This window comes from Balaenoptera physalus, assembly GCF_965194825.1.
Source record: "Balaenoptera physalus genome assembly, chromosome: 19".
Taxonomy (NCBI): Eukaryota; Metazoa; Chordata; class Mammalia; order Artiodactyla; family Balaenopteridae; genus Balaenoptera; species Balaenoptera physalus.
Genome location: NC_138900.1, coordinates 264,007 through 289,707, shown reverse-complemented (window position 1 = coordinate 289,707; position 25,701 = coordinate 264,007). Strand labels below are relative to the sequence as shown.

Genomic DNA, 25,701 nt, shown 5'->3' with positions numbered 1-25,701 from the left:
GGCACTCAGGCTCAGTAGTTGTGGCTCTCGGGCTCTAGAGCACAGGCTCAGTAGTTGTGGCGCACGAGCTTAGTTGTTCTGCAGCATGTGGGATCTTCCCAGACCAGGGCTTGAACCCATGTCCCCTGCATTGGCAGGTGGATTTTTAACCACCTGCACCACCAGGAAAGCCCCTGAACCAAACTTTAGAAAGGAGTATTCATTTGACCCTGTGTTAATAATTCTTCCTGGAAGAGGCAGAGGACTCAGGAAATTGGAAAAAAAGAGGGGGAAATATAATCGTTGTTTTGATTGGCCCTTCACTGAACAGTGTTTGCATAGCTCTGATATAAACAGTAGATACTGTTTATTTTTATTTTTATTTTTCAATTTTAGGAAGAAACCCAGATCTATGACAGAATAGATTTCATAATGGCAACAGAGTGGAGTGCCATTGTCCCCAGTCCTGTCACCAATAGTAATGGCACAGCCTGTGACTGTTACAAAGTAGAAAGGGGAAGAGAAGTAGAAAGGAGGGAGTGTATCCCTGTATCATCATCTTAGGAAGCGGGCTTTTAAATACAATACTTTAGGTTACTTAGGAGACCAAAACTAGAGCTCAAAACAGTAATATGACAAAAAGTTGGAAGCAAATAGAGGAGCAGTGACGTGAGTCAAATCTAAATTCCTTATCAGAGCAGGAAGCCAGTAAAGTCTATAGACTGAAAGATCAGAATGGCAGAGGTGGCCTCAGGAAGAACCAGAATAGAAATGGCTATAAGTGGTTGATGGGATTTGTGGCTGTTGGGTAAGGTGGGGCAGGAGACAACTGCTTTCCATTTTAAACCTTTTGTAGTGTTTTATTCCCTGGTGGTACACTTCTTATTTGGGTAACAAATTATTTCAAATGTGTACCTATAGGTGAGCAAAACTACAGTGCATGAAGACACCCTGCAGTTGATTTGAGGGTTATGTACATGTTTCCTTTTGACTCAGTGTCACTGTAAATTGAAGATTAAAGAAACAAGAGCTTAAAGAAAAGATGTCAGGCTCTTCTGTTTTTGCCAATCAGAGTTGATTCCAGTAGAGCAGGAAGGCTCCTTGGCTTCTTAGAATTCCTTGGAGTCCTTTTAAGGCTCTAAGACTTGATTTTCCAGAAGCCTTATCACCAGGAAGTCAGTGGGTCCCAGAGAGGTGCTGGTATCCTGGGACACCTGGGTGGACAAGACAGGTGTGTGAATTTGTATAACCACCAAATACTGAATGTACTCCCCCAAGGTCACTCTGGCAGTTACCTGGTATTTACTTTCCATAAGACCCTATAAGTAACGGCCCGCATGATTCATATGAGACTCGGAGTTTGAGACAGGGAATGCCTTCCTACAGTGGCCTGGACAGAACAGAGGGGACTTTGCTGCCTGTTTAGGCAGTTGGTCCTGCTGCTGAGACCAACCTTGTGTAGATTTCAGAAGATGCTGGGGCCTGGGAGGAAGGACTTGCGCAATGGATCTAGCAAAGTGAGTGTTGTTTGACTATTCTTGTTGACCAAACACCTGAGAGACATTTCCATTCAGCAAGTCTTAAAAGTAGCCTCGTTCGGTGAAGGCACTATTTAGGGACTCAGTACGGAAGATGCGTGTGATGCCGCAGTGCCCTCAAGTCCCTTCTTCCCAAGATGGGGACGCCACACAGGACCATAGGGGTTATGGGTTCCTGGAGACCACACCCTGTGGGAATCACACAAGAAGGATGCATGTAGGGGGCGGGGGGGAATGGAAGACGGAAGTTGCTGTGTACACAGTGAGTGCTTCAGGCCCTGCTCTGAGAGGGGTTCTACCCTTTCATAAATCGGAAACCGGAGGCTCTTAAGGACCCAAGAAGTGGGCTCATTTGAAATAGGAACCTGAGACCTTTCCGCCCAAATGATTCTCATACCCAGTGGTTCCAAATCAAAACGTGCATAAGACCCACCTGAAAGGAAGTGTTAGAATTACAGCTTACTGGACCCATCTTAACATGTTGTAAAGAGTAATCTCAAAATTGTATATCCATATATCTATTTCCTCTTTGTTGGTTTCACTTAACATTTGTGGCTTAATTTTTAGAAGACCCTAAACAGATACCACACCTGTGTTACATGTGACCCAGGGGCTCCTTTTAACAGAAATCCATTCTCCCTGCCCACCCCCCCACCCCGCTTTTTAAAACACAGATACCAAAATAATCATAATGTATTTTTGATACAACCAGTAGTGAATCTATTGGTGGCCCACAAGACCACTCCCACATCTAGAGATTTTTCTAGAATTCATGGGGCTCAGCATCTAACTGTACTCACGGCTGAGATTTGCGGCAGTGGTGTATTAAGGATACACAGTTGTTGCGACTTTCCTGGTGGTCCAGTGGGTAAGACTCTGTGCTCCCAATGCAGGGGGACCAGGTTCGATCCCTGGTCGGGGAACTAGATCCCACATGCATGCTGCAACTAAGACTCCATGTGCCACAACTAAGAAGTCTGCATGCCACAAATGGAAAAAAAAATATCCTGTATGCTGCAACTAAAGATCCCACATACTGCAATGAAGATCCCATGTGCCTCAACTAAGACCCAGTGCAGCCTAAATAAATAAATAAATGTTTTTAAAAAAGATACACAGTTGTAGGACTTCCCCGGTGGTCCAGTGGTTAAGACTCCACGCTTCAACTGCAGGGGGCACGGGTTCAATCCCTGGTAGGGGAACTGAGATCCCACATGCCATGTGGCACAGCCAAAAAATTAAGAATAAAAATAAAGTATAAAGCAGAAGCTAACACACCATTGTAAGGCAATTATACTTCAATAAAGATGTTAAAAAAAAAAAAAAAAAAAAAAAAAAAAAAAAAAAATAAAGGATACGGGGCTTCCCTGGTGGCGCAGTGGTTAAGAATCCACCTGCCAATGCAGGGGACATGGGTTCAAGCCCTGGTTTGGGAAGATTCCACATGCCATGGAGCAACTAAGCCCGTGCGCCACAACTACTGAGCCTGTGTGCCACAACTACTGAAACCCGCGCACTTAGAGCCCGTGCTCCTCAACAAGAGAAGCCACCGTAGGAAGCCCGTGCACCACAACAAAGAGTAGCCCCCAGTCGCCGCTACTGGAGAAAGCCGGCGCGCAGCAACGAAGACCCAACACAGCCAAAAATAAAATAAATAAATTTATATATTTAAAAAACTTTACTTAAAAAAAAATAAATAAATACAAGAGCTGTTCCCAAGGAGAAGATAATAGACTCAACACCCCACACCACCTTCTCCACCCTCTGGGGGGCTGCTGCTAAGGGGAAGGCAATAGATCCTCCTGGGACCTCCTGGGTCCCTCCTGGGACCTTCTCTGACCACGGAGAAAGGAATACCACCAGGAAATTTTGTTGGGCTCCCAGTAGAAGCCAGATTCGGTCTCCTGGAGGCTGCCTGATCCGTGGTTCCCACAGCCACGGCGAGTGGTGAGTGAACACATGCTCCTCCTGGTACCGCAGACCTGGTGGGGTTGGGTCCTGGTTGGGGTTGCAGGCGAGATGCCCAGCATATTGCAGAGCGGTGGTTGGACTGAAGCGGAGAGATGCAGGAGCAGCAAAGGGCTGACAGGGATGGGAGTGAGTGCGGGAACCGCGCGCCCCTTGGAAGCCGGCTGCCCCATCCCCGCCGTGACCACGGTCGTTCACCCCTTTGTCATGTTTGTGGTTTACTGTCTGTCTCTCCCCACTATACCAACAGCCCCGTGGGGGCGGACGAGTATCTCTGTTCTCTGCCTTGCTGTGCCTGGTTCCTAGCACACAGTACATGATCAAATAAATATTTGTTCTGGTTCGACTGCATCCTGGTGAACATCTGCTTTTCCTTTCTTCTTTTCTAATAAACTTTTTAATGGACTCTAACAGAACCACAGATATGACCCTTCGCAAAGGGAATACCCCAAATCGAGAAACAGAACGTGATCAGCTCTCAGAACCCGCCTGTGCCCCCTCTGGGCCACTAGCCCCCTAAACCTATTCTATTAACAAAATCTTTAAACGTTCATGTAATTGTAAAGCATAGAAATATTTTAAGCACAACGGCAGTATACGATCCACAGACAAACAAGGAAAGCCCCAGGCCTCCTCCTGCGCCTTTCCAGCTGGGAAGAGCAGGCCCAGATTTCAACCCGGGCCGTGGCATTCCAGGTTGCAGACTGGCTTTCCGATGCCAGGCCACAGGGTGCAGACTGGCATTTGGAAGCGGGGCCGCAGGGCGCGGACTGGCATTTGGTCTGGGAGAACGATTCCCCCACCACCGGGGTCCGCAACACCATAGCGACTGGCGCTGGACCCCCGCCCGCCTAGGCCCACAGCGCGGCGGCCTGAGGGGCCCCATTGGCCGAAGGGCAAGCGAGAGGAAGCCCCCATTGGTCGAAGGCTCGATGAACGAAGGCTTTCATTGGCCGGGGCTGCAGCGCGCTGCACAGCCTTCTGGGAGCTGTAGTTGCAGCGTCGCCGGCGCGGCCGCCATTGTCCGGCGGGCGGCGAGTCCCGCGGTCCCGGTAGCGGGAGCGGCTCTCTGGTTCAGGTTCACATCGGGCGCCTGTCCTCGACCTGTCGGCCCAGGATGGACCCCGAGGAGGAAGCGGCGGCACTGGAGATGGCTACGGGGCCGCCGGCGGAACGGCTCCAGGTACGGCGGAACAATAATAGTAACAATAACAACGACGGCAGCGGGCCCCAGGCCGGGCATCTCCCTCAGATATTGACCCTTTACCCTTCGCAGCGCACGGTGCGCAGGGTCGGGCGTTATCCCCTGGTCATACGGGGAGACTGAAGCCCAGGTCGGGCGCCCCGACTAGCCCAGCTGGTGAGGGGTGGCGTCGGGAATCGAACCCAGGCCTTCCAGTCCCCGAGTGCGCATGCTCCGCAAGTCCTCCCGCCTTTCCGTCCCGGACTAGAACTTGGGGTCATTCCCGAGGACCGGGCTGGCCCCGCCCCGAAGGCCGACCACCGTGAGGATGGATAATAGTAACTGGAGTAGAGATGCTTCAACATGCGGAGTCAACCGACACCCACCCAGAGCCCCGCTCCCCGAACCCCCTGGCCCGCGGCCGGGTTCAGCCTCTGGGGTGAGGACAGGTGACCACACACCGCGTTAATGGGGCGGGAGCGACCACCGGCTCTGACCCCTGCGGGGCTGTGGGGGACTGCAGTACAGGCTAGTCTGCTTGCAGGGCCGTCTGGGAAGGCGCCTGATTCAAAGCTCCAGCCTTTCTAGACAAAGTGGCCTCTGTTCTCCATGTAGTGCTGACTCCACGTAGCAGGAACCAAAAGAAATTCATAATTCCTGAAGCTCCGGGTCTTTGAAATTACAGACTTTCTGTCTTTTTGTTGTTGTCTGCGGGGGTTTGCATTTATTTCGCATTTGGTATGCAGAGTGAGACTCTTGACAATCCTAGGTGTGCATGTGTTCAGAGACATGTTGTTGCAGATTGGCAGGAAATGCAACGACGCTTTAGTTTGCTTTTGCTGTGGATGGCAGGGAGTGAGCAGTGTCAAAGAATACCAGAGCTGGACAGTAGTTAAAGCAGTAAAAAACAGATTTTATTTGGGAACTGTTGCAATAGGGGGAAAGAGACTTCTGTATAGAAGTGGGCTCTATTCCGAATACAACAGGGAAAAGTGGGTATTTATAGTGGCGGGGGGGTGCGGGGGTAATTCTTGCTAAACTGACCTAAAACAGGATTATTGCTGAAGCACCCAAATGAGGGGATGTTATCTGGAGGATTGTGGGGGATGAGGACTTTGAAAAGATATCAAGAGTGATCAGATATGGAGGGTGGGATTCTGGCTAAATCAGTGGATTTTTGGTAAAACTGAGTGATGCAGAAACGGACACAGAAGCCCAGAAGTCAAAGCTTAGTTGGGAAGAGGGTTGTGAGGAGCCAGACTAAAGTTTGGTCAAGGAGAGAGTCTTTGTCAGCAGTGAGAGGCTTAAGAGAAAGTGTGTTCATTATCGGTTGCTGTGTAACAAATAATGAAAAAGGTAGTGGCCTAAAACAACAAAATATTATCTCAGTTTCTGATGATAGGAATCCTGGAATGACTTAGCTGGTGGTTTTGGCTTGGGCTCATGGCAGTCAAGGTGTCAGCCTGGACTGCTGTCACCTGAGACTTGACTGGGTCTGGAGGATCCACCTCCAGGGTGGCTCCGTCACATGACAGGCAGGAGCCCTCTGTTCTTCTCACGTGGGCCTCTCTGCGGAGCTGCCTGGGTGGCCTCGCAACATGGCACCTAGCTTCCCACAAAGTGAGCGATCCAGGAGGGAGCTGTGTGGCAGCCACGGTGTCTTATGACCTGGGGTCAGAATTCACACTCTACTATATCCTATTGGTTACATAAGTCAAACTTGCTCGTATAGGAGGGGGCTACAAAGGGCTGGGGATCCTTGGGGGCCATCTTGGAGGCCAGCCACCACAGGAGGCGAGGACCAGAAGTGGAGGGCTTTGAGGTCCAGTGTATTAGCGTCCTCTGGCTGCCATAACATTACGACAAATGTGGTGGCTTAAAATATACACATTTGTTCTTAGAGTTTTGGAGGTTAGAAGTCTGAAATCACCTTCACTGGGCTGTGATCCACATGTGGGCAGATCTGCCCTTCCTGTCAAGGCTCTAGGGTAGAATCTGTTTCCTTGCCCTTTCCAGCTGTTAGAGCTGTAGACCTTGCATTTTTTGGCTCGTAGCCCTTTGTCCATCTTCAAAGCCAGCAGCATAGCATTTGCTTTAGTGGTCACGTTGTCTTCTGCCTTCTGTAGTTAAATCTCCCTCTGCCTTCCCTTCAGAAGAACATTTGTGATTGAATTTAGGGACCTCCTGGATAATCCAGGATAATCTCCCTATTTTTAAAATCCTTAATCACGTCCACAAAGTCCCTTTTTCCATTTATGGTAATGTTCACATGTTCCAAGAACTAGGACCCACATACCTTTGGGGGCCGTTTTTCAACCAACCGTAGCCAGGCTAAAAGGGGTCATCCTGTATCCAAAGATGGAAAGGAGCCATTCAAGTGTTTTAAGCAGGAATGGCATGGGTTTGAGAAAAAACATTCAGGCATCTGGGGGGTGGGGGTAGGAGAGACACTGAGAGCTAACTAAGGCACTGGGTGAGGGGGGAGGAAGGGGTCTGACAAAGCCCATTCCTCCAGGACCCAACAGTGCAGAGGAGGAGGAGGTTTGTGGGGGTCTGAAGACCTGGTGGCTGGGCTGTCACTGGTACCCCATGCAGATTAGGTGGTGTGGGTGGGGGCAGGAGGCATAGGGAGCATGTTGTCAGGATTGGAGGACCTTCTGAGTGGGAGGTGAGGATATGAGGACAGGAGCGGAGACCTCCGTTCCCAACCAAACGGTTCTGCATATTTGCTGCACAATTTTTGTCAGAGCCATATGCCACCTGTACTATATTTCTTTAATATCTTTAATATTTTAAAATCTGACTGTGTTTTCCTTAAAAGAAAATACAATTTTAAAATTGAAGTATTTGGTATGTGATTTTGACTTGCATTTCCCTGGTGGTGAATGATGTTGAGCATCTTTTCATGTGTTTATTAGCTATTTGTATATTCTTTTATATCTTCTTGAAGAAATACCTGTATAGATCCTATGCCCATTTCAATTGGATTGTCTTTATTATTGAGTTTTAAGAGTTCTTTATATCTTGTGGGTACAAGTCACTTATCAGATATATGATTTGCAGTTATCTCCCATCATATGGGTGTCTTTTCACTTTCTTCATAATGTCCTTTGGAGCACAAAAGTTTTTAATTTTGATGAAGTCCATTTTACTTATTTTTTTATTTTATTGCTGGTGCTTTTGCTGTTATATCTAAGAATCCTTTGCCAAATACAAGGTTATAAAGATTTAGCACTATGTTTTCCTCTAAGAATTTAAAAAAAAAATATTTATTTATTTATTTTGGCTGCACCGGGTGTTAGCTGCAGCACGTGGGATCTTTGTTGCAGCGTGCGGGATCTTTAGTTGCGGCATGTGGACTTCTTAGTTGCGGCATGCATGCAGGATCTAGTTCCTGGACCAGGGATTGAACCTGGGCCCCCTGCATTAGAAGCGCAGAGTCTTACCCACTGGACCACCAGGGAACTCCCTTCTTCTAAGAATTTAATAGTTTTAGCTCTTACATTTATGTCTTTGATCCATTTTGAGTTCAATTTTATATATGGTGTGAGGTAGGGGACCAACTTTATTCTTTTGCATGTGGCTATCCAGTTGTCCTGTAAGAAGTGTTTTACAGCCACTTAATCCCTATCACAGCTCCCAAGGAGTGATTCTTTGTAGACAAGGAAACAAGGAGGCAAAGGTGGGTACCTGCTCTCTGCCTCTCGAGGAAATGGCAGAGCCAAGCCTTTGATCCAGCTTTTAATCGTGGCCACAGCCAGCCCACAGAAGGGTGTCATTTGTGGGAAACATTTTAAACATATTGCATAAACTTACCAAAATTTAAAGTTTTCACTTCATAAAATGTGACCGAATTTTCAGCTTCTCACCAGAGATTGGGAATTCTGACCACATGGGGCCTGTGTTTCCCCACAGTCAACTGATTCTGAGTCCCAGCCACCCCTTCAGACAGGTCACACATATTACTCATCACTTCCCGTGTCACCTCTTATAGGTTAAAAGCCTCGTAAGCTCTTACGTGGGCCCACTTTAGTCACTTGTGAGCCTGCCCAGTCTCTCAAGGCCAGCGAGTTTCTGACCTCAGCTGCACATCCCTCTTTTCAGGGAGGATGATAAGCCTTGCTTTAAATCTGAGGATTTCTTAGTGTGTCAGTTAGTTGTTGCTGCACAACAGACTGTCCCAAAATTAGTGGATTAGAACAGTAGCCATTTCTTCAGCCCACAAATCTGCAAGTCAGCAGTTTACACTGGTCTCTGTCGGCACCGGCACCTGTCTGAGATCAGTTGTAGGTCAGCTGTGGTTGGCTTTGATCTTGCCTGGATACTTTCTCATGTCCTCGCCATACAACCCGCCCCCGCATGAGGCAGCCCAGTAGGTGCCCAGTGAAACCTGACTTGCATCACTCAGAGTGTGCCCTCTCTGGACACTGGCCTGCTTGTCTTCACCTTCCCCTCTCCTCCTCCTTTTCCCGGGCACGTTGATGAGGGCAGTCCGGCTGATTGAGAGTGTGTGTGATGTTTCAGGAGCCGGTGACTTTCCGGGACGTAGCTGTGGACTTCACCCAGGAGGAGTGGGGGCAGCTGGGCCCTGCCCAGAGGACCCTGTACCGTGACGTGATGCTGGAGACCTTCGGGCACCTGCTCTCTGTGGGTGAGGCCCACTTCCCAAGCTGACAATCAGATTCCTGTGGTGACTTATTCTTCATGGGTTATGGGTCGTAGGGCCTCTGGTGTGAGGACTTGACCTGGGCTAGGGATCAGAGACCTTGAATTCTCATTTCCTGTGGGACATGCGGGTGGGAGGGTGTCTGCCCTTTTCTGTCCCACTGCAAAAACTTATGAGGCGCCCCCATGTCCTGACAGTCAGGAGTCTAGGGCTGGAGCCTGGGCTGGTTCTTTTTCTCCGGAGCAGGCTCCCACCTCCTTTGTCTTTCTCTGTTTCCAGGGCCTGAGCTTCCCAAACCCGAAGTCATCTCCCAGCTGGAGCGAGGGACTGAGCTATGGGTGGCAGAGAGAGGAACTGCCCAGGGCTGCTGTCCAGGTGAGAACCCGCCAAGTGGGAACCCCTAACAGGAGCAGTTGTGCTGCTTGGAAGGGGTGGTGTGTCGGGGTCCCCGAGAAAGGATACAGAGGAAAGTCAGCAAAGGGAAGAGGCCAGTGGGGCCGAGTCCAGAGGGAGCTTCAGAACCCCTCCCTGGACGTGCAGTGAGTTGTGGCAACAGGGGAGAAGTGTTGGCTGCCGGGGAGGCTCAGTATAGGCTCTGTGCCAGGGGGTGTATTGGGGGCTGGTCACGTGGGCACCCCCCACCTGGCACAGACCGAGACTCCAGGCTCCCAGGAGGAAGCAGGTGTTCGCCCTAAACCGTATTGTTGTCGCAGCGTTTGGGCACAGTGAGCCTCTCTGACCGGTTAGGTCTGTGGCAACCCTCCCCAACTCCAAGTTCCCAGACCCAGCCAAAGACCAGCCTTGAAAGCTGTCCCTCTTAGGATGGCAGCCTGGGGCCGGCCCTGTAGCTCTTTCCTGCACGGGCAGTCTGGGCCTGTCCTCCCGTCCCCTGCCTGGAGGGCTCCCGGTGCTCTGAGGCCTCCTCACCCGTGCTCCCCTTTCTCTGAGCTCAGAGACCTCCCGCCTCTCCTCGAGGGGTCAGAACGCACCACTTCTTCCCTCTCTCAGCAACCTTCCCAGCGTGCCCTTACCACAGGATCATTTCTGATGTGTGAACTTGCCCTTCATCCTCTCCGTTTCATTCTTGCACGTCCACAGTCTGTAAACCTCTTCCCTACACCCTTCTGTTCTCTCGGGAACAGGATTGTGTTCAGCCGTAAATTTCTGACAACTGGGCTAGAGCACCTCAGAGCAAGAGAGCAGCATTTTTCTCACGAAGCAGGACCCCAGGGGTGGCCATTGCTGGTGCTGGCTTGACATTCCAGGAATGCCAGGGTTGATGGTTCTGATTCTCTTGGCGTTTCCTTGGGGCTCAGCGTGGCTGCAGCAGCTTTGGCCGTCACATCTGTGCTCCAGACAGGGGCAGGAGGAGCTGGGAAGAATGGCGTCAATCACATTTGTCCCCTTTTATCAGAATTCCAGATGTTGTCCATTGAGGTCTCCTTGGTCAGGAGGGGGTCACCCCAGCTGCTAGGGAAGCTGGAAGGAGGGAGTCTAGATTGTCATCACTGGCTTATCCATCCCTTCCCTGGGGCTGGTGCGTTGGTACCCTGACTGCTTTCTGAAAGAAGTGGGCTCTGGCCACGGGATACGTAACCAGCTGTACCTGCAGCCCAGCCTCCCACCTGAAAGCCTCTGACACCATCTGTAGGGAAGCCCTGGTATCTCCACAATAGGGTGTGGCCCATCACCCGGGGGCAGGACTGACAAGTACCCTGTCTCCTCTGAGGCCACAGAGCCTGTCTGACGTCTTCCAGCCCCGAATGCTGGCCTTCACCCCCAGGCCCTGAACTAACTCCCATCAGGCCAGCCCCCTTCCAGCTGCCAGGTCCCAAGCATGCCATAAAGTTCATCCATGTAAGGTGTACGAGTCCGTGGTTTTGAGCGTATTCACAGGTTGTGCCTCCATCGGCAGCGTCTAGTTCCAGAACATTTCCGCTGCCCAGAAGTTGCCCATTAGCAGTACCATGGTTGGTTTTTACCCACAGAACACTCCTGGCACCAAACGTGTGGGGTTTCCACATCAACAACCAATTCTCCACCCCTCCAGACACTAGCCGCGTGTCCCAGCGATTCAGTCCAATTCTGACACTGTCTCCGTGGAGCTGGTGCAGACCCCACGGCTTAAGGACTCAGTCCCATAAGGCTGCCCCCACTTCAGACACTGGCCACAAGTCAGGGCCTCCCATACTTCTGACCGACTGGCTGTAAATCAGGAGTTCCCCATGGCCCCCTCAGGTTCAGTAATGTGCTGTAACAACTCACAGACCTCAGGGAAACACTACTTACATTTACTGTTTTTTGTAAATGATAATATAAAGGATACAAATGAACAGACAGATGTCAGGGGAGAGGGGCTGAAGCTCCCCATCCTGAAGCTGTCCAGGGGCCCACCAAGAGTCACCTCGTTAGCATAAAGTCATATAGTTGAGGGGGACTTATTACAATTAACAAAAGATACTCCTGACCCCTCTCACTAAGGAAATCCCAAGGCTTTTAGGAGCTGTGTGCCGGGGACCAGAGATGAAGACCAAATACATATTTCTCATTAAATGACAATATCAAAGGCAGTCACTCTATCGCCTCATCCCTCCCAGCCCCCGGCAACACTAATCCACTTTCTGTCCATGGATTTACATATTCTGGATATTCCATTTAAATGGAATCTTACAATATGTGGCCTTTGGTGTCCAGCTTTTTCTTTTTTTCTGTTTGTGTTTGTTTTGTTTTATTTTTTATTTTTTTATTGAAATATAGTTGATGTATGATATTATATAAGCTACAGGTGTACAATATACTGATTCACAATTTTTAAAGGCTGTACCCCACTTACAGTTATTATAAAATATTGGCTAAATTCCCTGTGTTGTATCAATACAATATATCCTTGTAGCTTATTTTAATACCTAATAGTTTGTATGTGTCTAGCTTCTTTCAGTGAACATCTTGTTTTCAGGGTTCAGTCATGTTGTTGCGTATGTCAGTACTTCATTCCTTTCCATGGCTGAATCATATCCCATTATATGGATGGACCACACTTACGGATATTTGGGTTGTTGCCACTTTTTGGCTCTTGTGAAAAGTGCTGCTGGAAACATTCCTGTAGAGTTTTCTCGTGGGCTGGCCGGTGTTTTTGTTAAGTACCCTCTGGGTACTGTGCATGGAGTCCAGTTTGGGGGCTGGAGGTGAGCGAGACAGGCGCCTGCTGCCTGGCCAGGCTCGGCTCCTGCGGCACCTGTCCCCCGGCCAATGCTCCCTCACTGCCTCGCATCTGAAGCGTGTATTTTGGAGAACCTGCTCCCTGTCAGCTCTAGGAACTGGCTGTGGACATTCTGGTGTGGTGAGATGGACCCTAAGTGAATGAACACATAGAGTGTGCTGTGGACAGGATTCCAGCAGGTGAGGAGGTTGGAGAGGGCTGGGGTGAGCAGGGAGCCTGGCCCCCAAGGATGTCCACGTCCTGATGCCCAGCGCCCGTCCGTTGGATTATTGGCCCAGCCCATGGCAGTCACAGCAGTCCTCTAGTGAGAGAGGCGGGGAGAGGACAGGTGACGTCAGAGAGGGGTTGGCAGGCGCTCTGCTGCTGGCTCTGGAGGCGAGGGCAAGGGCCAAGGAACGTGGGCGCCTCTAGACGCCGGAAACATCCAGGAAACCCATTCCTGCAGTCTCCAGAGGGGGCACAGCCCTGCCAACTCTGGCTCTAGACTCTGCCTTCCAGAGAGTAGGCGTGTGCTGTTGTAGGGGTGAGTGTGTGGTAAGTTGTTCCACCGCCACTTCACGCCTTGCCTGCGTGAGGGGCGATTCTGGAGGATCCGCAGGCCAGGTTCCTCTCCTCCAGGGTGTCCTCAGACAAGAGGGCACCTGCGCTTGGGGATCTGGCCTGTCACACCTGGGTTTTCTGTACTGAGCTACTCGTTCCGCACCCAAGCCTGCTTCTTCTGCGCTTTGTTCAGTGTCTGCCTCCCCAGCTCCGGAGGGTCACTGCCTTGTCCCCAGCATCTAGGGCCAGACGGTAGATATTTTAGGCTTTGCGGGCAACTTGCAGTTGCCGTGTTTGTTTTCTGTCACCGCTGAAACAGATTGCCACAAACACGGCTTAAGACAACATACATTTATTATCTCGCAGTTCTGTCAGACCTGACTGGTTTATCTGCTCTGGGGCCCACGAGGCCAAAGGCAAGGCGTCGGCGGGCTGGGGGTGGGGGGGCTGACTTACTGGGAGGCACAGGAAGAATCCGCATCTAGACACAGGCAGGATCCAGTTCCATGCGGTCACAGGACTGAAGTTCCTGTTTCCTTGCAGACTCAGCCGAGAGCTTCTCTCAGCTTTGAGAGGCACCCGCATTCCCTGGCTCATACCCCCTGCCCAGCCAGCCTCTCCCTTCTACCTCCTTCTGCTTTTTTTTTTTTTTTTTTTTCCTCCTTCTGCTTTTAAAGCTTGAGAGGATTGCTTTGGGCCCAGCCAGCTAATCCAGCATCATCCCCCTATTTTGAGGTTTAAGGTCAGCTGATGTGTAAACTTCATGTCACCTGCAAAATCCCTTGATAGCAGTACCTGGATGACTGCCTGAACAGCCACCGACAGCTTCAGAATCCCGCCCATCTCTGTCACATATTTTTTTCCTACAGCCCTTTAAAAACATAAAAAGCATCGGTCGCTTGGGGGCTATAGTTGGCCATCTCCTGATCTGGCCCATGGCAGGTGCTCAAGAAGTTTTTGTTGAAAGGATGAATGAGTGAAGCTGTGTTTGCAGACAGGGCACTGGGGTCAATGTGAGAGCAGAATTGAGAGGTGGGGCAAGAGGTTAGGTCACAGGCCCAGGGTGTGTCCACCAGCCCCTCACAGCTCTTGGGTTTTCTTTCAGGCTGGGAGCCTGGACCTGAGGGCCGAGCACCGCCCCAGGAGCAGGGCCTTCCTGAGGAGAAGGGGCGGGAAGGCTTCCTGGGGGAGGCTCCATGTCCCGCTACACCGGGGGAAGACTGGGAACGTGAGGGCCGGGTACAGGGGCCCGAGAAGGACCAGGGTAATTTGAGGCAATTGGAATTCAGCCTCAAGGAAGCACTGGTTCAAGATGGAAGCCACGAAAGTCTCAGACTTGGGGAAAACTGTGTCCTGCGTCCAAACCCAAATCCCCTCGCAGAGACTTCCAGGACAGAGTGTTTGTGTGCTCCCGACTCAGGGCTTACAAGCTCGCAGCAGAACCCGAGTCCAGTCGGTGAGCGGATGGGCTCCTCGGGGGGACAGCTGCATGACAACAGTGACCGCAGCAACTCTTCTGGTCAGGCGGTTCTGGAACCAGAACCCGAGCCTGCGCGCAGCCAGGTGCCGGACAAACCCTACAAGTGCGCGGACTGCGGCAAGTCCTTCAACCACAACGCGCACCTCACGGTGCACCGGAGGATCCACACGGGTGAGCGGCCGTACGCGTGCAAGGAGTGCGGCAAGGCCTTCAGCCAGAACTCCTCGCTGGTGCAGCACGAGCGCATCCACACGGGCCACAAGCCCTACAAGTGCGCGGACTGCGGCAAGTCGTTCTGCCACAGCACGCACCTCACGGTGCACCGGAGGATCCACACCGGGGAGAAGCCCTACGCGTGCCAGGACTGCGGGCGGGCCTTCAACCAGAACTCGTCCCTGGGCCGCCACCGGCGCACGCACACCGGGGAGAAGCCGTTCACCTGCAGCGTGTGCGGCAAGGCCTTCTCGCGTACCACGTGCCTGTTCCTGCATCTGAGGACGCACACGGCCGAGAGACCCTACGAGTGCAGCCGCTGCGGCAAGGGCTTCCGGCACAGCTCGTCCCTGGCGCAGCACCAGCGCAAGCACGCCGGCGAGGGCCCCTACGACTGCCGCCAGAGGCTGGCCTTCGAGCCCACGCCGGCGTGGCCGGAGCCCCTGACCCCTGGGGAGGGGGCTCCCCGCAGCGACAGGCCCTTCAGGTGCGGCCAGTGTGGCAAGTGTTTCACGCAGAGCTCGCACCTCATCCGACACCAGATAACGCACACCAGGGAGGAGCCCCGGGGCCGGGGCCGGCGGCGCCCGCAGCCCTGCGGCCGGAGCCCGCACCTCGGGCGGCACCAGCTCGGGCCCACGGGCGAGAGCCCCGGGGCCGGGACGAAGGCAGGGCAGCCCGCAGGCAGGGCACTGGCCCTGTTTGACATCCACGAAATCATGCAAGAGAAAAACCCAGTGCACGTTATTGGGGTGGAAGAGCCTTCTGTGGGCACGTCCGTGTTGTTTGACCTCAGAGAATCCACCTAGGGGAGAAACTCTGCGGATGACTTTTGAACCACAGGTACAAAAATGTGGTAAGTCCTACAAGGTGTATTTATGGAAGGGGGACTGGGGTAGAAATGCCCTCTGATTTCCTAAGGAAGTGACGCTTCCCAAACACCTGAGATCAGTGGTTCTCCAATCTGTCAAGCCCAGTACCCTGAAATGAATTCACAGGTAATGTAACCCACTCACGTGTAATGTTGAAAAATCCATACGTGCCCCCATTTTGTAAAGGATAATTAAAGCGAAAGTAATTTACAGTAGGGTAACGTGTGCTAAGTTGGTGGTATCTCTCCCTGTGACCTTGTGGCCATTGTGCCCGGAGACCTGGGGCATTGCCTGTTGCCGTCCAGTACACGGGGTGTAGTGTTGACCATGGAAACATTACGAGAGGCATTCCTGTGTGGGTGTGATTTCCCAAAGTGGTGACTAACTCTTGGAAAAGGTTTGAACAAAACAAAATGCCAGTGCATTTCTGGAAGGTTTATGTATAACATTTGAACTTTCAGGAGTTAATTGGTTTGTACGTGGAGTCGACCCAGGGTCTCAATTCATACATTACAGACAGGTGGTTTCACACATACATACACGGTCCCTGGGGGCCAGTTCTGCACTTCAGAGTCATTAGAGCATACGTGGCAGCCACACTCATGCCCAAATCAAGTGTCAGGGGAGCCCCCGTGAAATTCCACAGCGTTCCCTGTGGGTGTCACAGCTCTCGCTGGAAACCATCGCCTTAGAACAGCAGTGTGGCCTATGATGGAGGTTCTCACTCAGAGTGCTTTTGTTCCCCAGGAGACACTTGATAATGTCTGGACGAATTTTGGTTGTCATGACTGGCGGAAGGGAGGGGTGCCCCTGGCATCCAGTAGGGGAGGCCAGGGGTGCTGCTGAACATCCTATAAAGCCCCAGACAGCCCCTCAGCAAAGAATCACATGGCCCTGAGGTGGAGAAACCATGCCCAGCACAAGAGCCGATTTCCCCCAGACTCTGTAAATTGATTGATCAGGGCTGTATTAACAATCCTATACATTTGATTTTAGCAAGTGATATCATGAGCATGTGCACAGCATGTTTTTTAGTAATTTTTTTTCACTGTTTTGTAGCATTCATAGTTGGTATGAAGGAAAAGAATCCACTTATTTTTCTGAGTAATCTAAATTTTAACATTTTATTTTGGACATACCATGTAAAACGTGGATAATACATTTTCACTGGCACCCCTGCCTGCCACGGGATTATTTTTACATCAGCCCCAGAAATCTTGTCATTTCATCCATTTTTCTGGATATCTCTAAAAAGCATGGACTTTTAAATATGTATATAAAATCATGTTAGCCCATGCTGACAGAAACCATTTTCATAATCATTCTGAGGCATCATTTGCCTTTTTCACCAAGTTGATGTTTGCACTGATAGTGCAAAAGCAACAGTGGGTAAAATTGCCAGAGCCTGAGTGGGAATCAAGGAAGTGGTCCCAAGGTCGTTGTTCATATTTTTCCTTCCCCGGCATTTCAGTAAAGGGAAAAAAAAATGTTGGTTTCATTTAAGAATGTCTGTGATGAAGCAGGAAAAATGATTAATTTCATTAAATCTCGAGTAAAACTATATTACCATTTTCACATCTAAACAGAAATAACAGTAATTCCTCAATATATTATTAAATATCTAGTGTTCAGATGGTCCTGGTTGCCTCATAAATTTTGTTTTGTTTTCTATTTGGTTTGTTCTAATTATGATCTAAACAAAAATCACACAGTGCATTTGCTTAATATTTTTCTTAGGTCTCTTTTAATCTATAGGTGTCCCTTCTTTCTTTTTCTTTTTTAGTCTTTTATATGTTGGGGGAAACAAACAACAGGATAACCTAAATTTTGTCCCCATCCCAAGCCTGCCCATCAGACCCTCCTTGGCCTGGTGGAGTGACTTCTGATTTGGCGTCAAGTCACCAGGCTGTGCTGAGGGGCTGTGTGAATGGTGTGACTCACTGTTCTGTTCTCAAAGTTCGTCTGCCCCATCTCAAGCACGGCTCCCCATCTTGCTGGGGTCTCTGCTGGAAGACCTTCGGAAGACCTTTCAGCTGTCAATGCCCAGGAGAGAGAGACGTCTGAGAAAGTGGTTTATTTGTATGCGATGCAGAACATTCTAACATGACCATTTTCATGTCCACAATTGGAAACTTCATCTGGATCATCTTTTTGCTTTCCTCCAACTTTACTCCTCAGGAAAGCAAAGCCTTGTGACCTTTGTCTATGCTGTTCTTGACGTAAAGAAGAACACTGTGTTCGAGATGTGATCCTTGGTATCTCATAGCAGAAAGGATGTAAAAACCAAGGATTTAAACCTGCCTGCTTTCTAACCTACACTGAAAGAGCGAAATGCCCATCCCACCGGGACGCTATGTCGTGTGCTCCAGTTATACAGCACGGTTGCCTTTTTTTGTTTGTTTGCTGTTCCCACTGCAGCTGAGTTCTAGTGAAGTTAAACACAAACCATAAACATCAGAAATTGGAAGGAAGGAAAATTGGTCATGGCACATCTCAGCTTGTGGAAATTGTTCCTAACAATATCCACAGAAGGCATGTTGGATTGGCAGAGCGTCAAGCGGAATGGAAGAAGTATCATCGTGGAAGGATACAGCGGCAGTTCTGAGACCTCCGTCAGAATGACAGCACCAGGACTCTCACTGCCGAGACGTGATGGCTGAGTGTCAGGACCCCGTCAGAACTTGCTCGTGTCCGTTTCTGTTCTTTGGGTGCTGTGGGTGTCCCAGCAGCGGGGTCTGCACCCCGGCAGAGCTGGCCTCCCGGACGCTCAGAGCCAGCCTCCCTGCTCGCCTCCAGGGCTCCACAAGAGCCCTCGAAGCCGCGCGTTTGCTTCTCTGCGCTCACCTGTCCTCTGGGCTTGTCCTCACGGACTTCCCTTGTCAGCTCTCCCTGTCACAACACCTCTGTCCTCATGGCTTAGCCTGCACCACCTGCCACTTCATTCTTAGCAAATAACCTTCTATTTCCATGGCTCAGAAAAGCTGTGTTTTCAGACAGGCAGTGCCTCACAGTTCTGTGAGGCGGTGCCATTTTACGTACAAGGAAAATAAGGCACAGGACCAAAGCAGCCATGGCCAGCTCGCACAGCTAGGAGCCAGCACTTGAAGTCGGCATCCCGTTAACAGCGGCTTAAACAGATCATGCTGCGTCCTCAGGGCCTCAGCTACGTCAAAGGCAGTGTCTTCTCTCCCACCCCATCCCTCCTCATCGCAGGGAGACTGCTGCAGCCTCAGCGCTTGCGTCCACAGTCAGGACTGCAGGACGCGGGAAGGGCAGGCCTGTGCTCATCTCTCCAGTGAGGTTTCAAAGAAAAGCCTTTCCCCGAAGCTTCCAGCCGGTGCTCCTTATGTCTCATTGGCCAAGCCTGGGCCACAGGGCGCCGCCTAACGACGAGGGCGCTTGGAAAGCTGGTGTTCAGCTTCTCTAACCTCTGTGGCTGAGACTGCACCAGAGGAAGGTCTCGGGAAGCGGGTAGTGGATAGGCAGCTGGCAGCGCCCTCAGCCCTCCTCCTCCAGCCTCTTCTTGGAGGAGTCGCTCGTGCTCCCCACTTCCTGATCAGATGCCGCCACCGCCTCGCGGCTCTGCCTCTTCATCCCCTGGATTGTTCAGCCTGCCGGCCAGGCCCCCTTCCCTATAATGCTCGGTCCCCTGGCATTCTGGAACACCCCACTCTTCCAGATCCCCTCTACCTCTCGAGGGGCTTCTTGCCCTCCCCTCCCCTCCCCTCTTAAATGTTGGGGTCCCTGGGGTGTGGTCCCCGAGGCCCCTTGCGTGCGCCGCTCACTCCCAGATGTCCTCGTCCACACCCATGGCTCTGTGCTGCTCACGCCCACGTCTTGGTCTCTGAGCTTCAGGCTAGAACAGCACCTGCTTGCTGCTGGGCAGTTCCCCTAGATGTCCTGCGAAGTCCCGGAACACAGCCTACCTGGAGGGAAAGGCCACTTTCCAGGCCAAACCTGTCCCTCCTCCCCTGGGCCCTTGCATGGGGATGGTTGCCACCCGCCACCCCACCCCTCAAGCCAGAAGATAGATATCCTGTTGGTTTTACCATCTAAACATCTCAGCCGTCTTCATTCCGTTCCATTCCCACTGCCACCACTGGTGCAGGATGGCCACGAGAGGGGGAGTGACATGACACCAAGTGGCCTGGCCACCAGAGCCCTCCCCACTTCTGACTTTCCCTCCTCACGGCCCCATCAGCGGTGTGGGGTGCAGACTCGGAATGCTCCCCCCACCAGTGTGCTCTGAGGAGGGGAGACCCCGCGGTAACGTCACAGCTCTGGACAGCTTGGAATCCAGGCCAGCATTTGCCCCGTTCCCTCCGCCTTGGCCCGAAAAATGGCAGCTGCCGAAGGGTCATGTTTCCACAGTTCTCAGAGTGGACACTGGGTGGGCTGAGGCTACAGTGGCCTCACCAGGTAAGCCTGGAACAAGCTTGTCACCGTTGCCATTTGCCGCCCTCTCCCGTGCACTGCAGATCTTTGGGAATTTTCCATTTCTCTTTTCGGGTCCCGTTTTCTAGGCATCATATTCCTACTGATTTCCTTACAGATGCTTTGAAACCAAGTCAGATAAGAAACTCCTCAGGGGAAATTACTATAAACTAGGGAAAATATATGGTTTTATCAGTTTGTCAAAGTAATGCAAATTCTTTGTAGCAAAACCTGTAAAATGCACAAAAGTAAAATACACTTAAGTATGGAGGTTTATTTAAAATTTAATTCCTCATACTTCCACCATCCAGAGACGGTCATTACCTTAAGATTTTGTTAATTTTCCTTGTAATTTTTTCTTGAAATATACATGTGTGTATACATAGAGTGAACACTAAATCTTATACACACAACAAAAATATTTATGTGTAGTTATCTTGTGTTTAGAAAATTAGAATCCCTTTTGTTTCTCTTGTAACATGTGCTTCTTACTCTATCTTGAACATTTTCCTCTGAAAATGGATTTCATGTAGCTTTTTAAATTACCTTTCAGGAGGATCGTAACAATGTGACCTCCACCCAGCATCTTACCAGCCTTGACTTTTAGCCAAAAGGGGGAGGAGGGATTCATACACATTTCTGAAGGAGCATGAATTGATACAGCCTCTGTGAAGGGCACTTTGTTGGTTGCTGTCTAAATTACAAACAAACACTTTGTCTCAGCAAGCCAGTTGCTGATGATGAATCCCACAGATATATTTGTGCCCGTGCAAACTGTTTGTATGTAGTTTTAACCGTGGCATTGATCTCAAAAGTGAAAGTTTGGAAACAACCTCATTGTCCGCCACATGGAACTGGCTAAGTGATGTATGGTGAACTGGCTGCCTTTTACACAGCCCTTCAAGTGGGGGCTGTCTTTATGAACTGTGGAAAAGAGCACCAAGATTGTTAAGTGAAAAGGTGTAAAACAGTTTGTATGGTGTGTTTCCATTTGTGTAAAGAAGAAGCCATTGCTAACGCACAGACACACACTCACACTATATCTGAAGGGTACAGAGTGAACATACTACCATACTACTTGCTCTTGGGGAGGAGAAGTGAGGGGAAAAGGATGAGGAATCATTTTCACTCTATATCTTTTGATATTTTTGGAATTTTGAAACATGTAAAAGTATTACCAGTTCAAAAAATAAATTTAAACAAAACCTTAATTCTTTCAAATTAAACTAAGTTTGTTCATTTGTTTCATTGTTCACTGTCTGTCTCCCCCCAGTTAAATGTCCCCATGACTGTGTGTCTTGGCCACACCTGTTCTGTATATATGCACACGTGTGTGTTGAGCTAACAGGACCAACTGAGTGTAAAACAGCCTAGACTCCATAAAGTTTCCTGCAAGCTAGTTGTAGCACATACATTTCCCATCAATAAACCAATCTATAGTAGGAATAGAAGAAAGTTTTATTTGAGCCAAACTGAGGACTATAGCCTGGAAGACAGCATCTCAGATAACTCTGAGGAACTGCTCCACTGAAGCAGGGTTTTCAGTGCAGTTTTGTATCTTCTCAGAACAAAGAGCGTCAGACAAGTCAAGGATACCTTCCTTCAGGGTTTCTAAAAACAAAAACAAAACCAATCAGATCAACAGCGAGTCAGGGGGCTTCCCTGGTGGCGCAGTGGTTAAGAATCCGCCTGCCAATGCAGGGGACACGAGTTCGAGCCCTGGTCCGGGAAGATCGCACATGCTGTGGAGCAACTAAGCCCATGAGCCACAACTACTGAAGCCCGCGCTCTAGAGCCCGTGAGCCACAACTACTGAAGCCTGCGCGCCTAGAGCCCATGCTCCACAACAAGAGAAGTCACCGCAATGAGAAGGCTGCGCACCGCAACGAAGAGTAGCTCCCGCTCGCCGCAACTAGAGAAAGCCCGGGTGCAGCAACGAAGACCCAACGCAGCCAAAAATAAATAAATAAAACATAAATTTAAACAAACAAACAAAAAACAGTGAGTCAGCATGGCCTTGGCACCTGGGAAGGGAGCCTTATTGAAGGAGGACCGGCATTGCTGTCCCAGGAAGGAAGGCATTTAATCTTTATTTTTAACATGGACATTCTTTACTTCTGGTCAGTGCACCCTTTTCTTTGATGATTAAAGCAGATGTACAATATGTGTGTGATAGGCTGCAAACAGGCTTAAGTTTTAGTTAGCAAAAAAGTAAAGTTAAAGCGTGTGCAAGCCAGAATGACTTCCCCGTACCTCAATACATGAAAATTTCTTCCATTAATACTTATACACGTATATGTGTGAGGAGGAAGAGGAAAAAAAGTACATACGTTGCATATCTAAAAGGACACAGGAAACTGTGCCTGTCACTGTATGTCCAGTCCTCCAACCTCCCCCCCCCCCACCCCCGGGGAAGACGGACTGACACGTCCCCACGCTCTTTCTTTGGCGGTGCACTTGGACTTCATTTCCCAGAAGGCCCTTCACCCTATGCCGGCTGTTTCCAGGCACGGAGCGCGCGGGGGCCGCTGGGAGATGAAGTCCCCAACCACCGGCGCTGGGCGGAAGGGGCCTTAGTGAGCCTGCACAGGGCGGCATGCGCGAGAGTGGGGGCGCCCTCCCACTCTGTGGTGAGTCCGCGGTCCCAGCGGGTTGGCGGTGCGAGTGTGAGGAAGGGGGAGGCCCGTGTGTGCAGGCGGTGGGGCCCAAGGGGCGTGGACCGGGGCGGCCGGGCTGTGGGGGAGGGGAGAGAAGAGGCGGTGATGCGCGTGCCAGGGGGTGGGGGTGGGGGTGGGGGTGGGGGTGGGGGTGGGGGTGGGGGAGCGACCTGTGCTGGCAGTTGAGACCTCAGGTATGCAGCCGAGCGCGACCCCGCATGTGTGACACCGCCTATGTACGCAGGTGTGACCTCAGGTGTGTGCCTATATACCCTGAACCCGTAGCCACCACTCCCCCGTTCACCTCCTCCCCAGCCCCTGGCAACCATTAATCTACCTTCTGTCTCTGTTCTGGACATTTCATATAAATGGGGTCCTACAATATGTGCTTTTGTGTGTGTGCTTTTCTCACTGAAAGTAATGTTTTCCAAGTCCGTTCATGTTGTGCTGTGTATCAGTACTTACTTAATTTTTGTAGTTGAATAATATTCCATCGTATGGAAAAATAGACCAGTTTGTTTACTCAAGCGTCGCTGCTGTGAACATTCACACACAGGTTTGTGTGCGGACATATGTTCTCAATTCGGGGGACTGAGGCAGTTGGTCTGTCCCAGGGGAGCCCATGTGTCTGGCTGTGGCCACACCCACTCCCTGCTGCCTGTGCCCAGCCAGCAGTACTTCATTTACCAGAATCCCAGCCCTGGGCCCCAAGGTTCAAGCCAGAAGCTTGGAGCCCTGCTGCTGTGTGAGAAGTAGACTCTGGGGACAGGAATCCATCCCTGCCAGTGTCACCTACAACCTGGCTCCTCAGCCTGAGACCAAGACCACTGTCCTGTATCTGCTGAGGCCAAGCAGCCCAGAGACGGAGCAGAGTGGCAGGTGATGGAGCCCGAGGCACCAGGTGAGGCAGACAGACGGCAGGGTGGTGGTCACAGGGCTGGACATTTTTCAGAAACGAGATCTCCCTCGAGATATGTCCTGCTCCTTGCCTTCCTCTGCCTGGTCCAGACCACCCCCCCCTCACAGGTCTCTGCCACCCTTTGCCCCTTCCATCTCTCTCCACATAAGACTGGACGGGTCTTTAACCCTGAATGGTGAGGCCACCCCTCCCCTTAAACCCTCTGTCACTGCCCAAGTCATCAGAGCAGGGTCAGCAAACTCTCCCTGTAAAGCACCAGATAGCAAGTATTTTGAGCTTTGCAGTCCAAGAGGCAAAATCATGGAGGTCATATAGGTTCTTATCTAACAAGAGAGAAAACACACATCCACACTGTTTTCTTTTTTCGTGACGAAATCCACGACTTTGTTGATGGACACTGAAATCTGACTTTCATGTAACATTTGTCTTCTTTTCACCTTTCCCCCCCAGCTGCTTAAAAATGTAAAAACTATTCTTAGCTCATAGACCGTACAAAAACAGGCAACGGGGCTGTGTTTGCTGACCCCTGATTTGAAACGAATTCACACTTCTTTCCATGCCTTCCAGGCCCTGCATGACCTGACTTCTACCTGTTTTCCAGGCCTCCCCTATGGCTCTCCCTTTGCCCATCATTCTCCTCCTCCACCCCACCGGCCACTCAATAGGGTATAAACTTAGCCATTCAGAGGCCTTCCCTGGCCACCCAAACCCACATTACGCTTCTATCTCTTACCACGTTTGAACACTTTACACTTGTTCCCATTCATCACAGACTGTAAATTTCATGATGTGGTGCCCAGTCTGTGGAGTACTTGTTAAATGAATGAATGAACAAACAGCCTCCCACAAAAGGTACTATTACCCCATTTTACAGATAGAAAACTGAGGCCCCAGGGGAATTGATCAGCCCAAGGTCACCCATCAGGGAGTGGTGAAGGTGGGTTTGATCCTAGATCTGACAGACTCCACTTACCCACCTCTCTCGCTGTCCCCAGCTTAGCAATGACACCAGGAGGAAGGAAGGGCACACTGGGCCCCAGGGATCTGCTCACCACTCTCACCCCTGTGGGGAGGGGCAGAAGGCCTCAGTCAGCCGTTCCCTCCTGGGAGTCTCTGTCAGGACCTGAATTCAAGACAGCTGGGACTACGGTTTTCAGCCCTTTTGAGTACTTGCCCACCTGGTAGCTCCGCTTCGTCCCCAACCGTCCCGGTAACAAGGGATCCTGAAATGTGCCTTCTGCCGCTGCCACCCGTGAGCCTGAGAGAGCTTGGAGCTGAGACTTCAGACTGTTACACAGCACATCATTCACTTTGTACGAAGTTCAAGAATAGGCACAACTCATGCACTGTCAGAAATCCCAGCAGTAACCACCTCCTGGCTGGGGAGGGCATTGCCTGGAGGGGAGCCAGGAGGGGTCTGTCCATGGTGCTGAAACGCCCCAGGGCTGAACTTTCCAACTGGTATCTTTGAGCCACGTTGTATGTATTGAAATCTGAATTAAGTAAATAAACTTAAAAATCACAAATCTAGTTTCTCAGTCACACCACCTGCGCTCCTACTGCTCAGGAGCCACATGGGGCTGACGGCTGCCAAATTCCATCCTCACAGAAAGTTCTAGAGCTTGATCTGGACGGTGGTTACACAGGTGTGTGCATTGCTCAGCACTCATTGAGCTGAGCCCTCATATCTCTCTTTTTAAAAATTACTGTTTTGAAGGCACAGACTCAAGTCTGACTGCCTTGTTTCAAATCCCCACCTACCCATTATTTGCTTCACAACCTTAGATTTAACCCCTCTGTGCCCCCGTTTTCCCCCACCTGTATAACAGAGGGCAGTGACAGTACCTGATTGTCCCCACATTAGGGAACTGGGCCAGTGTGGCACAGAGAGCCTTTGAGAAGCTCACAGGCTGGGGGTGGCATGGGGCTGCAGCTCAGGGACTCAGCCTAGGCTCAGGGACAGGTCTGAGGCCCAGCCCCCAAGCATCAAATCAGAGGGCTGCTTTCTATGGAGCCCTGAGCCCCATGACCC

The 25,701-nt window shown here is 50.8% G+C and overlaps 1 protein-coding gene and 1 long non-coding RNA gene across 2 annotated transcripts; both read left to right on the top strand.

Moving 5' to 3' along the window:
* The first annotated feature begins 4,479 nt into the window (after positions 1-4,479).
* On the top strand, positions 4,480-15,874 carry ZNF8 (zinc finger protein 8). Its single transcript, XM_082436494.1, has 4 exons — positions 4,480-4,767; positions 9,193-9,319; positions 9,614-9,709; positions 14,200-15,874. The coding sequence occupies exons 1-4, from the start codon at positions 4,603-4,605 to the stop codon at positions 15,594-15,596; spliced, it is 1,785 nt and encodes a 594-aa protein (XP_082292620.1). The 5' UTR covers positions 4,480-4,602; the 3' UTR covers positions 15,597-15,874.
* Positions 15,875-22,679: 6,805 nt separating this feature from the next.
* On the top strand, positions 22,680-25,195 carry LOC309648335. The gene is made up of 3 exons (XR_014256600.1): positions 22,680-22,723; positions 23,449-23,651; positions 24,665-25,195. It is a non-coding gene; the product is annotated as an uncharacterized lncRNA (long non-coding RNA).
* Positions 25,196-25,701: the final 506 nt, after the last annotated feature.

What these genes read in the sequence shown, in the direction of transcription:
- ZNF8 (XM_082436494.1), top strand. Translation starts at nt 4,603, where the DNA reads ATGGACCCCGAGGAGGAAGCGGCGGCACTGGAGATGGCTACGGGGCCG. An exon ending in TTTACCCTTCGCAGCGCACG is followed by an intron (nt 4,768 to 9,192) that starts GTGCGCAGGGTC and finishes GTGATGTTTCAG; the next exon opens with GAGCCGGTGACTTTCCGGGA. An exon ending in TGCCCAGGGCTGCTGTCCAG is followed by an intron (nt 9,710 to 14,199) that starts GTGAGAACCCGC and finishes GTTTTCTTTCAG; the next exon opens with GCTGGGAGCCTGGACCTGAG.